This window comes from Bemisia tabaci, chromosome 2 (genome assembly GCF_918797505.1).
Source record: "Bemisia tabaci chromosome 2, PGI_BMITA_v3".
NCBI lineage: Eukaryota > Metazoa > Arthropoda > Insecta > Hemiptera > Aleyrodidae > Bemisia > Bemisia tabaci.
This window is the reverse complement of record NC_092794.1, coordinates 498,931-514,393: the sequence shown is the minus strand read 5'-3', so window position 1 is coordinate 514,393 and position 15,463 is coordinate 498,931. Positions and strand designations below refer to the sequence as shown.

At 38.3% G+C, this 15,463-nt stretch overlaps 1 protein-coding gene across 4 annotated transcripts in view; it reads right to left on the bottom strand.

Moving 5' to 3' along the window:
- Positions 1-15,463, bottom strand: part of LOC109031998 (epoxide hydrolase 4) — a 53,003-nt gene that overhangs the window by 14,047 nt on the left and 23,493 nt on the right. For 3 of the 4 annotated variants that reach the window (XM_019043871.2, XM_019043872.2, XM_019043870.2), the window contains exon 3: positions 4,923-5,198. The exons of the other annotated variant lie outside the window; for it this stretch is intronic. In XM_019043871.2, coding sequence (XP_018899416.2) covers positions 4,923-5,198 — 276 coding nt within the window. The remainder of the gene's footprint in view (positions 1-4,922; positions 5,199-15,463) is intronic. 4 annotated transcript variants of the gene reach the window in all.

Here is a 15,463-nt window from a genome sequence, read left to right as displayed (position 1 = left end):
ATAATTATGATATAAAGTTTTTTTTCATTCTGAGGCTTTCTAGTTTATGTACAATGAATACTAAGAGTCTACGTTACTTGGTTTTTCTTTTAAAAAAAACCTAAGAATGCTCCGCGCTAATTTAAAATATGCATACAGGGTGATCCAAAAGTCCCTTCCACCCCCTCTAACTTTTTACCTAATTGAGGTAAAGATTTGAAACTTGGGGGATATTCCTAGGTCAAAGGGAGCTACTTTTTGGCCCCCCTAAAATTTTCAGGGGGGCCCCCCTTGGGGAGGGGGGGGGAACGGCCCCCAACTTTTGATTTTCAAATGGGAAGACCCCCTTTGTGATAGCTCGTTCGAAAGAGCATAAAAAAAGAAAATTTTTCGCGCAAACAGGAAGTCAATATCTCAAACCGTTTCAAAACGGCGGCCGGTTAAAGTTCAAAATGGCCGAAAATTCACACCGGTTATTTGTCGATGGATTTACGCGAAAATCGGTATGTAGGGGTATTTGGACACGAGAAAAACGAATTTGACGTTAGATTTTAAAAAAAAACCAAAATTTCCAAAATGGCCGCCGGTTAAAGTTTAAAATGGCCGAAAATTTTCACCTCGGTTGTTTCCTGATGGATTTGCCTAAAACTTGGAATTTGAGAGTATTTTGGCATAAGATAAACTTTGAACTTAGATTTAAAAAAATCAATTTTTGGTCATTTTGAACTTTAACTGGCGGCCATTTTGGAAATTTCGGTTTTTTTGAACATCTAACGTCAAATTCGTTTTTCTCGTGTCAAAATACCCCTTCATACCAATTTTCGCGTAAATCCATCGACAAATAACCGGTGTGAATTTTCGGCCATTTTGAACTTTAACCGGCCGCCATTTTGAAACGGTTTGAGATATTGACTTCGGGTTTGCGCGAAAAGTTTTCTTTTTTTATGCACTTTCGAACAAGCTATCACAAAGGAGGTCTTCCCATTTGAAAATTAAACGTTGGGGGCCGTTGCCCCCCTGAAAATTTTAGGGGGCCAAAAAGTAGCTCCCTTTGACCTAGGAATATCCCCCAAGTTTCAAATCTTTATCTCAATTAGGTAAAAAGTTAGAGGGGGTGGAAGGGACTTTTGGATCACCCTGTATATAAGCAGAAGCAAACGAACTGATTTGAGGATTGCTGAGCAGGTCAGCATTCTTCGAATAAGAATTTCACTCCTCCGTTTTGTTTAAAACATTGCATAGACAGATATCTACACCCCTGTTATACTTTTCAAAATTTGGTACTACTGCTCTGATAGCCAGGACCAGCCAGGACAGCCGTAAGTGCAATCTGTGAAGAGCCTCAAAACTCATCAGACCATGTGCTAACCATAACACATGCAGAAATCAATTCGCTTTTACAGAAATCCACTTACCCTTCTCCTCCCCGCACACCGGACCTCTGTCTCGAGACGAGGCAGTTTCTTTTGTTCCTCCCGAACGACCCGACCCGGACCCTCGCCCGATTATTTACGCTTGATTAACCATTTCACCGTCACGCTAGGATTCGTCCAATTTTCGAAAAAAAATTTTCGCGTGTTTTTAGGAATGTTTTCCTTACTCTCCGTTAAAACACGAATTAAAAAAGGTCTCATTCATAAAAATCGGCCAAATAGAGGAGAAGTTACAGTATTCGAAATCCAAAGAAATCAACAAAACTTCTCCATACAAAAAATAAAATGAAGGGAAAAAAAGAAATACATAAATTACAATTAAATATAATTGACCTCAGAATTTGACAAGCAATTCAATTATATAACGGAGAAAAAATTGGGAGAAATAACAAAAAATTCGCCTCTTGCAAGGGGCTTCCTTGTAAGAATTTTCACCTGAAGACAAGGGTTGAATAGCAGCAGTGCTTCATACAATACACGGTGTGCCTGAACGAACATTTTTTTTTTTTGGTCAAAATCGAAATTTCTTTATATTTTTTAACTACAGTGTCTCTTGAGTCGTTCAAGCCAAAAAAAAAATTCCGTCAAGATTCTGGAAAGTAAAGGCGCTTTAAAAGTATTCTGGGGCTATAATAGCTAAATCACCGGTAGTAAATCCTGTCATATTATTAAAACGAAATTGACACCATAGTCTATTGCCTTAGTTTCTTGAATACGATTATTTTAAGCACTCAAACATTTATACCACCAATTTTAGCCATGGGGTGATTACCTGAGAGCCGATAATATCACGAATTTCTCATACAACCTTTCAAAAATGGCTTGCTTTTTGGGCAGCCGATTCGACAATCGAACCGGGATTTAAATGGAAGCTGATAATAACTCAAAGCTGTGTGAAAAATTTTGAGATGAGTATAGGAACGGTTTGTAAATAACGAGGAGAGGCGGGCAAAGTGGCTAACATCCGATCTAATTTTTGTCGTTATTCTGTTGGATTGATATTGCCGCGGACTGCTAACTGTGTCCACAATGGTTTCTGTTCAGCATATCCATATGTAAGTATTTTTACACGTAGAATCTAATTTTCACGTCAGGGAATCGACATATTTTGATTTTGTCGATTTTATACGGAAAATTGATAGTTTTTCGGGATTGAAATTGTCATTGTTTCATGAAAAATAAATGCACCCAAAATGACTAAAGCATATTGATTTTTATATATTTGCACTCACGAAATTGGTTGGTAAATTCAACGAGTGGGTGCATCGACCTGGTATATCAAGTTTCTGCAATTTTTTATGGCAAATTGGTAGATTTTCGGGATGTAGATTGCTCACTTTCAATTCATGAATGAATAAAGCATGGACATGGTTGAGCTTCTTTGCATGGAAATACGTTTAAAATAACAAAATCAAGACATATCTAATGCAATTGCATTTATATCGAGTCAATTTCTTATCAATAATATAACGGGATTTATACTACCAGTGATTTGGATATTTTAGCCCCAAAATACCTTTAAATCGACTTTATCTTTCAGGAGTTCGACAGAACTTTTCCTTTCTTCGCTTAGAATATTATGTAGCACCTTTCATTAAAAATCTGATAAGATTTTGCTGGGGGCAGATCAAAAAACTTAAACTCTTTCGAATGGCTTTCTACATTCACAATACACAGTCACATCAAAGTTGGATCGTATGAATTCTCTTGTTGTGCTACTTGCCTATTTCGACAACTCTGTAAATGAAAACTAAAGGGGTTGATATGTGCGAGTTAATGACGCGCCTTATCAACACATTGTGTTGGAATTCACTGCTTGTTTTTAATTTTAAAGAGAATAATATTCGTCAATTAGACCAAGTGGAGCTCTGTCTCTTCTTAGTTCTTCCCTTCTCGTCTCCTCTTACACTTACAAAATGCTTACTCTTTCATTTTGAAACATTTTCTCTTAGATTCAAGAAAAAGTAAAATACCTACCTACTTACTGATCTCAAAATCTATCACTTCAAAGCTCAAAAATACAGGTACTCTATTTATTTATCAAATATTTCCTATTTCAAAAAAGAAATACGTTGGCAAAGGAAACTGTTAATTTCTGAAAAATCATTTAAATTCTTTCAAGGATAGTTTAAGATCCCTCCCTCCCTTTCGTACCAAAAAAGAAGGATATACTATTAGGGGGTATGTACTAGGATTCTTTATAAGCACGAAATTTGTTTTGTTCCAAATATGAAAGCTACCTAACGTTTTACTTTATCCATAAAATTTATTTTGGTGTTCAACCGGTACGGCTGTGTGTTCAACCAAAATTTGAGAAAAAAAATTCAAAATTATGTTTTTGCTGTTTTACTCAACTTCCTGGGCATTTCTAAAGTTCCCTTTGACGGTTTACCACGTGCGTATAAAGGGACTTAAGATTCATAAGTTTCTAGGGTTTATAATCCTGAATTCTGAGTGTTAAATGAAATTTCCTCATGAAATTTCTTTTTATAATCTTTCACGAAATTTCTTAACTCTGCCCTCGATATAATCTTTTGATATTTAAAAAAAAAAAAAAAAAAACAAGAAAATCCAGGGGAAATGGGGTGGATTTTGCATCACCCTCTTCCAGAGTTATTCAGGTTAGTTCTTCACATTTTAGGGCAGCCAAGAAATCTTGGTGGAAATCGAGGAAAGGGGGAACTTCTACATTTTTTTTTTTTTTTTTTTTTTTTTTTTTTTCTTCTTCAAATTTTACTGTCATTTAAGTACTGATTGGTCGATATCGCTGGACATGAACTATTAAAATTATTTAGGAAGCTCAGAAAAAAGTTAATCAAAATAATTATTTGTGATGGCCTACCTAATACTTAGCCTGATCGTATTGTACGGTTTAGGGACAGTTTTAGAGTTGGTCAGAGGTTCTAACGCTTGACAATTTTTCTGGCTCGTTAAGACTCTCCCTCTGTAGCATTTACAAAATGGAGTCACGGGAATTGCTCCCCCATGAAGAAATCTCTCGACTAGGGCTGAGATTTTGAGATTTATTGGGGGCTAAAAACACAATAGCAGACATGCTAATATGCTCTCCCTTTTTTGAAGGATATAAAACACAGAAAAGGGTTTTTGCTGCGATAGCTGCATATTGGTGGTTAAGGAACAGTATCCCTCACCTGCAGACTCATGGTACTACAGGACAGAGAAAAAACTTCGCCATTTTTTTGTAATTTTGAGGTTAGATTTGCAATGTTTTATAAACATCACAGCGTCATTACAGCAATCCCATGCGGAATTAGAAAAAATTAAAAAAATCAGCTTGCGTACCATATACTGTAGAATGCAGCAAAGTCAGTAACTCATTTTCGCCAAAATTACCTGTTTATAATAGCGGTGTTGTTCTTTAGCCCATGATATGCGTAAATTATTAAAAAGGGAGGACTTTTTCATTGAAAACAAAGAAGTTAAGGGTTTTGTACTCACTTTTTTTCTTCAGAAAACAAAGAAACTATAAAGGCAGAAATGAACGCATACCTTGGATTGAAGGTACTACTGCTAGGTAAGGAGGACCAGTAGAGATTTGGGTGTGGACACGAGATTGCAACAAATTTAGCAATGAGGTGTGGTGAGGAATGAGCCAGGTACCAGCCAAGGAGAGCTCCCAAGTCGTGACCAACTACCGAGCAGCGACCCATTCCAAAGGAGCTAATCAGGTCCGACAACTCCCTTAATATTACCTCAACACGGTAGCTTTTCCGTCGTAGCGGCTTATCCGAGTCACCAAAGCCTTTTAAATCCAAAGCTATCACTCTGTAATGAAAAACTTCTGTTACTTTAATTTATTGACTCCCTTTGCAAGTATTCAGACTTTCAATTTTAGTTGAGTGCCTTTAAGGGGAGAGTATAGACAACTCGAAAATTTGGAGGTTAGGTTTGATCAGGTCATGTAGCTCTTGGGGCCCAAAAAGGGAGCCAACCTGTGAACTAGAATTATCTAGTGGTACAAATTATCACATTTCGACTATTTACACTCATCAAAAATTATAAAAGCACGTATAAAACTTTAAATTCGCTAACATTTTCTAAGTTTCAAAGTTTTAATCGTTAAAAACGCTTGTTTGTAAAGCGCTGTCGGCCATATTGAATAATCTTCCCGATGCATAGGTTGGCAGCGGCACTTTTCTAGTGATATTCGTTTTTCACAGTGTCGTCCTTTTGGGCCCTAAGAGCTACATAAATCGCCATGATCTTGAGTGGATCTTTACCGGAGATTACGTGAGATGGCACATGGGGGGGGGGGGGGTTCATGTTATTGCAACTGATTGCAGATATATGGAATGTGGCACGCAAATAGCAAGGGGTGGCTTTGCTGAACCAGGGGCAGTAGTGGTGTGGTATGAAAATAGAAGTTTGAGCACAGATATTGTGCCAGATCGTGCGTAAAAATAAAGCCTGGGCAATTAGGTTAAGCAGAGTGAAAATTGGGGCACTTTTGTGCAAACAACATATTGAAACGTCTGATCCAGGCAAGGAGCCGCTGGGTTCAAGCCACGGACTGGACCCAGCGGTTTCTTGGCATGGAACCGGCCGGTCCAGTGGACTGAACAGTGGTTTTGTCCCCATTAAGTCCATGTAGGGTCCTCACCTAATCATCCGCATCTTGTCAAGAGGCTGTCATTTTACTGGTAGCCAAAAGTTTGCTAACCAATTTTTTGACATTTTTGAATATTCACTTTATTTCGACACATTCGGGCTCAGCTTGCAATTCTGATGAAAGCTATGTATAATCATGAGTGAAAGTGTTGGTAATTTACGTACTGTATTACAAAACTCGTGAATTTCTTCGGTGATTTTAAAATACTTGCCATTACATTTTCTTAATTATTTTGGTGAGTAACTTACCCATCATACACCTACTTAAAAGGGTGGATAAGAATCATTGACACAAGTCGATTGAAATGGAAACACAATACAATCGACATGGATTCAATCGACATTTTTCTCATCGACATACTTTCCATCGAAAATTTTTTCATCGAACAATTTTTCATCGATATACTGTTTATCAATGTATTTTCGATCGACATTGTTTACATTGACACTTATTCGCTCGAAGATAAGAATCTAAGATCCTCGGAAAAACCTATTTTTGTTCGGGCGTCGTTTCGATCGACATCGGCTCACTCGACACAGGTCGATCAAAAAATGAAAGAAGAATTCAATCAACACTCTTTTGATCAACACACGTCGATTGAAATTTTTTTCATTGACATACTTTTCATTGAACAATTTTTCATCGATATACTATTTATCAATGTATTTTCGATCGGCATTGTTTACATCGATACTTTTCCGCTCGAAAATGACAATTTAGAATCCTTGAAAAAAAACTTTTTGTGCATCGACGTCAGTTTACTTGACATAATTCAATCGAAAAATAGAAGCACAATTCAATCGGTGTCGACATTCTTTTCATCGAAAATTTTTTAACGACATAGTTAATATTTAAGTATTTTTTATCGACATTGTTTACGCCGCCCTTTCTTTGTTCGAAAATAATAATTTAAAATCCTTGAAAAAAACCACTTTAACATCGACATCGTTTTCGTCGACGTCCGTTCATTCGACACAGTTCAATTGAAAATTGAAATGTAATTCAATCAAAATCCATTCAATCGACACAGATCAACAAAGTCAGTATTTTTAAAGCAATACGATCAACACTATTCCAATCGACATCGATTCGGCCGACATGCATCATTTTGATCAACAGTGTTACAGTCATTGTAATACGTGCTTACACACCTTAATTTGATCTCTTTTTTTTTTATTTGTATTTATTTTTTTAATTTTTTTTTTGGACAGTAACGAACTGTATTTAAATCCAGTCCACTAGATGAAAGGAAGTGCTTTCAGATTGCGATAAAGATTGATTAGTTTCGCAGAAAAAGAAAAAAAAAGGATAGTTTCAACTTCAATCTTTCCTCTCATTTTCCATGTATATGTGTTTGTAACAGAGAAATGACCGAAGGAAATGATGAGCATTTTTTGGATTAAAATAATAACAACTTTCATTAGAACTTAAATTCTACAAGGCCATTGCGGGGACATAATGTCAGTTCAACAGTTCAAACCAGTGATTTGAGCTGATCAACTTGTGTCATGGAATTTTCAGGGTTAGTGAGGATGACTTTCGACTGCAAAAGAACATTTGATCATACAAAATGCTAGATGCGTTGGCTATATTTTAAAAAATTTAACCTTCAACACGTTTAGATTGAGTTTTTAGGTCATGTTTATTGATCTTGAGATGTCAGGTGATGTCTGGCAAAAGAAATAACATCAATGTTTAGACCTAAACTGATCTGATGATTCCCTCTCACAGACGTATTAATGAGTAAAAATTGAAAAGTAATGAAGCTTGTTGTTCTGAATACCTCCTAGAAAGTTAACTCTACTTTAATTGAATATTACAATACCATCTGCAGCTGGATTTGTGGCCCAAAAAAAGTAGGTACCGAATTTTTTTTGTCGGAGAAGAAGATACGTTTTCTCACAACCTCCTATTCTTACTATTTTAAACTAAATTTTCTGTTAAGTACACCGAGTGACCCAGGCCACCTATGCCAGTCTTTTTCTCAGTTATTTTAGGTCAGACAAAATCGAGGACCGCAGAAATGATAAGGTAATCGACCCCAATCAGGAATTCAAATATCATGGCCCAGAAGCTCCCTCGGCCACCCTGAGAGGTACAAGGGGGGTCCTCACTTCAAAAGTCGAGGTTTACATCAAAATTTGAAACTATTCCATCAGAATCAGAAATTATGGAAAATGTTAACTCAAATTGACTCTGATACGTTCACAATCAGCCCATCTCTGACTGTATGACTGACCCTTAAAAATGAGAGACCTAGCCCCTTACCTTACTCTCTACAAAATACTAGGTCACCGAATTTTTGTGAAGGCTCAAGAAAAATATGTTTTTCCATGCAAACAACCCGAAGTAATTCGAAGTTGACAGTCCTTGGGCTTTGCATTTAGTTACAAGGGGGTCCTTAACTTGTTACGGACTTAAGAAAAGTAGATCTCCCTCCCCCTAAACCTGATCAGCACAGCCTTGGGGGGGGGGGGGTAGTCAGGGGGCATACGTAACAAAACATATGTCCCGTGTGCAGATTCGTGAAGGCATATTGTGTGATACATCAATCTCTTCGTTTTGATGTCTAGAAAAAGAAAATCGATGATGGCCATCTCAAATTTCATACAAACCCCCCCAAATTCAAGATGACGGCCAAAATGCCGGTTTTGGGGTAATGTTCGATAAGAACCTAAATCAAAATTGATCAAAAATCAATAAGATGGGTGAGGTTGCAACTCAGAATAAAACAACAAAAAAAAGCTGCTTCTAGCTGCAGTAGCATAGAAGAGCGAAACTAATCAAATTGTATATCATCATAGTTGCAACACTCGACCCGAAAAATCTAAAGACATTGGGGTCAAATGCCGCAACATGGCAGTCTGACTAAACTTCAAAAAAAGAAACGCGAATTTGCCTGCCCCAGGCTAAGACGAATAAGAACTCAAAATAAGTGCCAGAAACCGCAACAAGGCTATCTGGACTTTAGCTCTCTTCTTAGCAGCTCAATACAAAAAATCGGCTATAGGTGACCGCAACGTGGTTCACCTGTTAACACTCGCGAGAATTCGCGAGCATTCAAAAAGGGAGGTTTTAGTCGCACTTGAGGTGATCCCTTATAGGTTCAAGACCTTAGGCGCAACAAGCCTTTTTAGCCGTGTCTAAAGGGTCTCTCGAAGATTGACTCATCAAAAGATCGCACCGAGGAGTTGGCTCATAGATTCAAAACCATAGGCTTAACATGCCTTTTTAGCTTTGGCTTGAGGACTCCAAGATTGATCACAAAAAAATGACGAAACGCGGAGCACGTGCTCAGGCAACAGTGTCCGGTCCGGGCCTCTCTTCAAAAGAGGTGACAATAGCTAGATAGATGCAAATTGTCTGTAATCCAGCTATCGCCGGGTTGTGAATCTCGCTCTACGTAACTCGTCCCAGAGACTCCAATTAGGAGGAATCAGTGGCCGGGCAACCAAAAACTAAAGCTCGCCAATTCTCGCGAATAAAATGAACAACTTAGTGCTAACAATACAATACACAATAAATCAAAGGCTACTTAGTCAAAAATGCTAACAATCTATCTGGCAAGTAGCAAGGTCCAGGAAAGAGGACTTCATTTGAGCAAATCAATGAGGAAAAAGGTACAAAATTATTAGCTCTCAGGCCGGCGATCTCAACGCGATCTATCGGCTGAAAGCTAAACTACTTCCTCTCAATTTCAGCTGCAATATCAATCGAAAATATAGCCAATACGGAACAGGTAAAAAAATTTGAAGTTTGCAAATACGTCGTGTCGGGTGTCGATTCTTATGTATTTTCGATCGTAGAATCCGAATTTTCAGTCAAAAGTTAGCCTAAAGATTACTTTTAGGCCAAAATCCAAGATGGCATCCAAAAATACCTCTTACGGGTACTAATTTGCCTATTCGGGTCTACATGCATTGTGAGGTATCAATTATTAGGTTTACAGGGTCGTAGAGTTCGGAAATGAGGTCCATTTTCCGCTGCGACTCTCAAGAAGCCCTAAAATCAAAGATGGCGCCCAAAATGGCCGCCGATCTTACGGATGAAACTGCCATTTAGGGCAGCTGTAACAAACAATACGTTCAAAATTAAGTTTCTTGGGTCAAGAAGTTCGAATAGGAGATCAGATGTTTACTCCTACAAAAAATTAAGCCTCCGAATCGAAAATGGCTGCCGACATTGTTGCCAGTTAGAGGCGCAGACCGGTAAAAGACTGATATTAAGGGATTTGCCAAAGGAGGGGTTTCGATAAGGGCCATTGTTGGGCCCATACCCCGAAATTCTTCAATTCTACGATTGTTTGCTCATTTAAAGTCTAAAGTTTGCGGAATGGAACATGATTTGGTCATTTTCGGTCTATTTAGGGGTCTAATACTGGCCGAAACATGAGACTAAAGGCCGATTTTGGCGAGGAATGCGGGGTTTTTGGCTTTCGACGCGCTGTTCCATAACGATCCCATCATTGGAAGAGCAAACTTTCCTTCAAGTACGTTCACTAAGGATGTAAGATAGTCACTTTGGCCAATTTTCGTTGACGGCAAACCTTGCGCTCAGAGTTAAAACGATATTCTAAGAATTTTCTTGTTTTTCATCGTTATTTAAAATGGCATAAAAAGGGCGACTCATCTTAAACCAGAAATACATTCCTTGGCCGAAAAAGTACGCAGCTGGTCAAAACCTTCCTCCAAAAAATTTATGGATTAAGGCCTCCCCCCCCCCAAAAAAAAAAGAAAAACCTGTGTTGCCACATTTTATTGCTTGACATCACAGAAAACCTCGTAATTATTTCAGTATTTGGAGGCTGTTCTTCGTCGAGCACATTCAGCAAAGTTCAAAACCCTCGATTTTTCATACGTTACGATCGCATGATTAGTGATTATATAAATGCAATTATCCATCATTATTTTGTTTATTACATGTATGTATCTATTGGGACTCCCATCGGGGCGCGGCGTTCCCGAAGAATCCGAGTTGGCCAAAGATTTCAGCCACTTTCTCAGAATATGCGCATTTTGAAATAAATATGTAAGACTCGAATTACAGTATTCAGTGATGCAAGTAGATTATATTTTGTGTTAGTAATAATTGTTTTAAAATTTTGGCTTAGTAGGTGACCCATTATCTTACGAATTTTGTACACGATATTTGCCCACGAAGACGCAACTTTGAGTCATTGACCGTGATCTGAGATCCGAAAAAAAAATAAGCCATGTGTCAGAATCACAAGTTCTTAATGCTGATTTTTCACCACCCTGACAATCCCTGCCCCAGCCATTGTCATTGCCTGCAATCGATCAGAATTCTGCTTCCTAAAAATAATTTGAAACCATTGGTTTCCCTCACTCCCTCCTCACCGCTTCCTCATCAGTAGCTCCTTCATCAGGTTCTCTGTCTCCTGCATCAGATCTCTTGTTTGGAGCTGCCATTTCATAATTTTGGAGAAATGACGCTGACAATCCCTGCCCCCGCCATTGTCATTGCCTGCGATCGATCAGAATTCTGCTTCCTAAAAATAATTTGAAACCATTGGTTTCCCTCACTCCCTCCTCACCGCTTCCTCATCAGTAGCTCCTTCGTCAGATTCTCTGTCTCCTGCATCAGATCTCTTGTTTGGAGCTGCCATTTCATAATTTTCGAGAAATGACGCATATTACCTAATCTAGCAAACGCTTGGTTTTTCTGGCTCAGACTTACGTCTGTAATGAGTGCTGCCGTGATAGTGAAGAGAGCAGTTAGTGTCAAATTTTCGAAATCGAGTTTCCTTCAAAATTCGTCCAAATTCTTTTCGATGAAATCATTGAAATTGCTAAAACAGCAAAATTTATCTTAATTATATCAAAACGAGACATATGAAAAAGCCGTAAGTGCGCAAAAAATGACTTAGTTTTAGGCATGCCAGCATTTCACTGTTTCTCCTGAGAGCCAATGAAAACAGTGCTTTCAAGTAAAGCGTCTTCTGACAATTTCTAATTTGAGAATGAGTTTGTTGTGTATCCAAAACGCAACCATGAAAGCATGCAGAAGATAGCACTTACGGCTGTCTTGCTTAACAATAACCTAGCATGAAAATGAAAAATGCCTTTCTTATGTAATTGAAATAAAATCAGTCGATTTTTAATCATCCAACCCGATTTCTAGGAGTCTTTCGGACATTTTTAGTGGCAATATGAAAAAGAACGGAGGCTCCCTTCAATAAAATTTTCCGGTAAGAAGCTTCTGAGCCTGTTTTCTCAAAACTTCATTTTTGCACTTTACTGCTCTCTTCGCTATCACGGCAGAGTGAGGCAACAAATGAGAGATGCAATATGAGCTCAGCAGTCGACGACTCTATCGCCCACTTTGCACAGGTAATACCACCCGGATAAGACCATGTTCTATGTCGTTTTGCCTTTTAACCGATATTACACTTTTTCTTGCAATGAATTTTTAGTTTTGGATAAGCTCAACCATTCTCTGCGCGATGATAGTATAATTCTCATTTTCATTTCAATGTTGCATTTTTCTCGATTTTTACCCATGATATGTGGGAATGCCTCGCCACGATGGGAGTCTCTATAGATACATACATGTAATAAACAAAATAATGATGGATAATTGCATTTATATAATCACTAATCATGCGATCGTAACGTAAGAAAAATCGAGGGTTTTGAACTTTGCTGAATTTGCTCGACGAAGAACAGCCTCCAAATACTGAAATAATTACGAGGTTTTCTGTGATGTCAAGCAATAAAATGTGGCAACACGGGTTTTTCTTTTTTTTTTGGGGGGGGGACGCCTTAATCCATACATTTTTTGGAGGAAGGTTTTGACCAGCTGCGTACTTTTTCGGCCAAGGAATGTATTTTTGGTTTAAGATGAGTCGCCCTTTTTATGCCATTTTAAATAACGATGAAAAACAAGAAAATTCTTAGAATATCGTTTTAACTCTGAGCGCAAGGTTTGCCGTCAACGAAAATTGGCCAAAGTGACTATCTTACATCCTTAGTGAACGTACTTGAAGGAAAGTTTGCTCTTCCAATGATGGGATCGTTATGGAACAGCGCGTCGAAAGCCAAAAACCCCGCATTCCTCGCCAAAATCGGCCTTTAGTCTCATGTTTCGGCCAGTATTAGACCCCTAAATAGACCGAAAATGACCAAATCATGTTCCATTCCGCAAACTTTAGACTTTAAATGAGCAAACAATCGTAGAATTGAAGAATTTCGGGGTATGGGCCCAACAATGGCCCTTATCGAAACCCCTCCTTTGGCAAATCCCTTAATATCAGTCTTTTACCGGTCTGCGCCTCTAACTGGCAACAATGTCGGCAGCCATTTTCGATTCGGAGGCTTAATTTTTTGTAGGAGTAAACATCTGATCTCCTATTCGAACTTCTTGACCCAAGAAACTTAATTTTGAACGTATTGTTTGTTACAGCTGCCCTAAATGGCAGTTTCATCCGTAAGATCGGCGGCCATTTTGGGCGCCATCTTTGATTTTAGGGCTTCTTGAGAGTCGCAGCGGAAAATGGACCTCATTTCCGAACTCTACGACCCTGTAAACCTAATAATTGATACCTCACAATGCATGTAGACCCGAATAGGCAAATTAGTACCCGTAAGAGGTATTTTTGGATGCCATCTTGGATTTTGGCCTAAAAGTAATCTTTAGGCTAACTTTTGACTGAAAATTCGGATTCTACGATCGAAAATACATAAGAATCGACACCCGACACGACGTATTTGCAAACTTCAAATTTTTTTACCCCAAAACCGGCATTTTGGCTCCCATCTTGAATTTGGGGGAGTTTGTATGAAATTTGAGATGGTCATCATCGATTTTCTTTTTCTAGACATCAAAGCGAAGAGATTGATGTATCACACAATATGCCTTCACGAATCTGCACACGGGACATATGTTTTGTTACGTATGCCTCCTGACTAGGGGGGTATAGGACCTGCCTAATTCGGATTCTATTCAAATTCCAATTTAGATTCCTGTCCATTACTGAGAAAAGCATTTTTTTCCTCGAGCCTCTACAACCATCAAGGGACCTATAGTCCAGGCATTATAGGAAAAATAGAAAAAAAAATTTATATATAAGGTTTTATGTGCCCAAGTTGTTCATTGGGGTGCCAGGGACTCCCAGCAAAAAGTCCCCAAGAATCCCCTGTACGCTCGACCCCCCGCCCCTCCTAAACCCCCAAAAAATCGACCTTTCCTCGGTTTTTCGTAAATATCTCAAAAAGAATTGGTTTTAGCGAAAAATGAGTTAGCTAGTGAATAAAAGTTCATAAAATTTCCAATAAAAATGATTTCTATGAATTTTTTTGTAAAACGACTTTGAACCCCTCAAAATGGCTGCCGAAAAAACGGGCATTTACGGAAATTTCAGTTTTTTCCCGAAAATGCCCATTTTTCTTTAAAACGGCTGCTCTCATGTAAAAGTTAATGGCGGATTCTGAAAAAGCGTTGAATTTCACATCAGAAATGATTAACATCGATCATTTTAGACTTACAGTCGATCTACGGAAATACGATATATCGAAGCTCTTCCGCCCGGGCCTAACAAATCAAGTACTGGGTAGTTAATCATTTAAGTTTACGGTTAGACACAAAGCCATAAAACAACAGAAAAAAAAAAAAAAAAAAAAAAGTTTACGGTTCTGCTGGAGCAAGGAAGCGTTCAATTATCGCGTAATGCATCTGAAGGGGGAGGAGAGTCGGGATTCTCCCATCCAGAAAACAGAAATTGTGCATTGAGAGTTGGGGGGGGGGGGGGGCTGAAAAATAGAAATAGAGCATTAGTTTATAATTAAAAGATTCCTCTTTTTCACTTCGATTTGTCTCTAGTAAAGCAATAAAACACATTTTTAAATGTTCACTTTTTCACTTCGATACCTCCAGCTCCAGTGCAGATGGTTGTAAGCGGGGGGGGGGGGGGGACTCAGATTTTTTGAATGATTATCTTTTTAAGCGTAAGGTGTTCATGTACTACTTTGAGCTTGAATAGAGTCAATTATAAAACCGTGCTAAAGAACAAATGATCAGTATATTAATCACAAATAATATTTTCGATTTGTTTCACTTAATAATCATTGTAAAGCAGTGTATTCTAATTAATTACAATTACTTATTCGAGAGCAAGTGGTTGCCAAATAACTTTTTTGAAGGAATGTCCAGCTGTAAAACTTAGAGAAAAGTCTTAAAATAATCGTCGTCTTTTTGGCCTAAGTGCGTAATTGCTTACAACTTTTTCTCTCTTCTTTTCCATCTCTTTTTCTTGTTTATCTTCTTCTCCTTCTTCTTCCGCCTTATTGCCGCTCAATTCTAGTGTTGCCCTCGCGTCATCCATATTGACCTTTTCTTCTTCTTACTCGTCTGTATTAAGCACAAGCGAGTTATCACACGAGATGCCGTTGCAATGCAAGCAAAC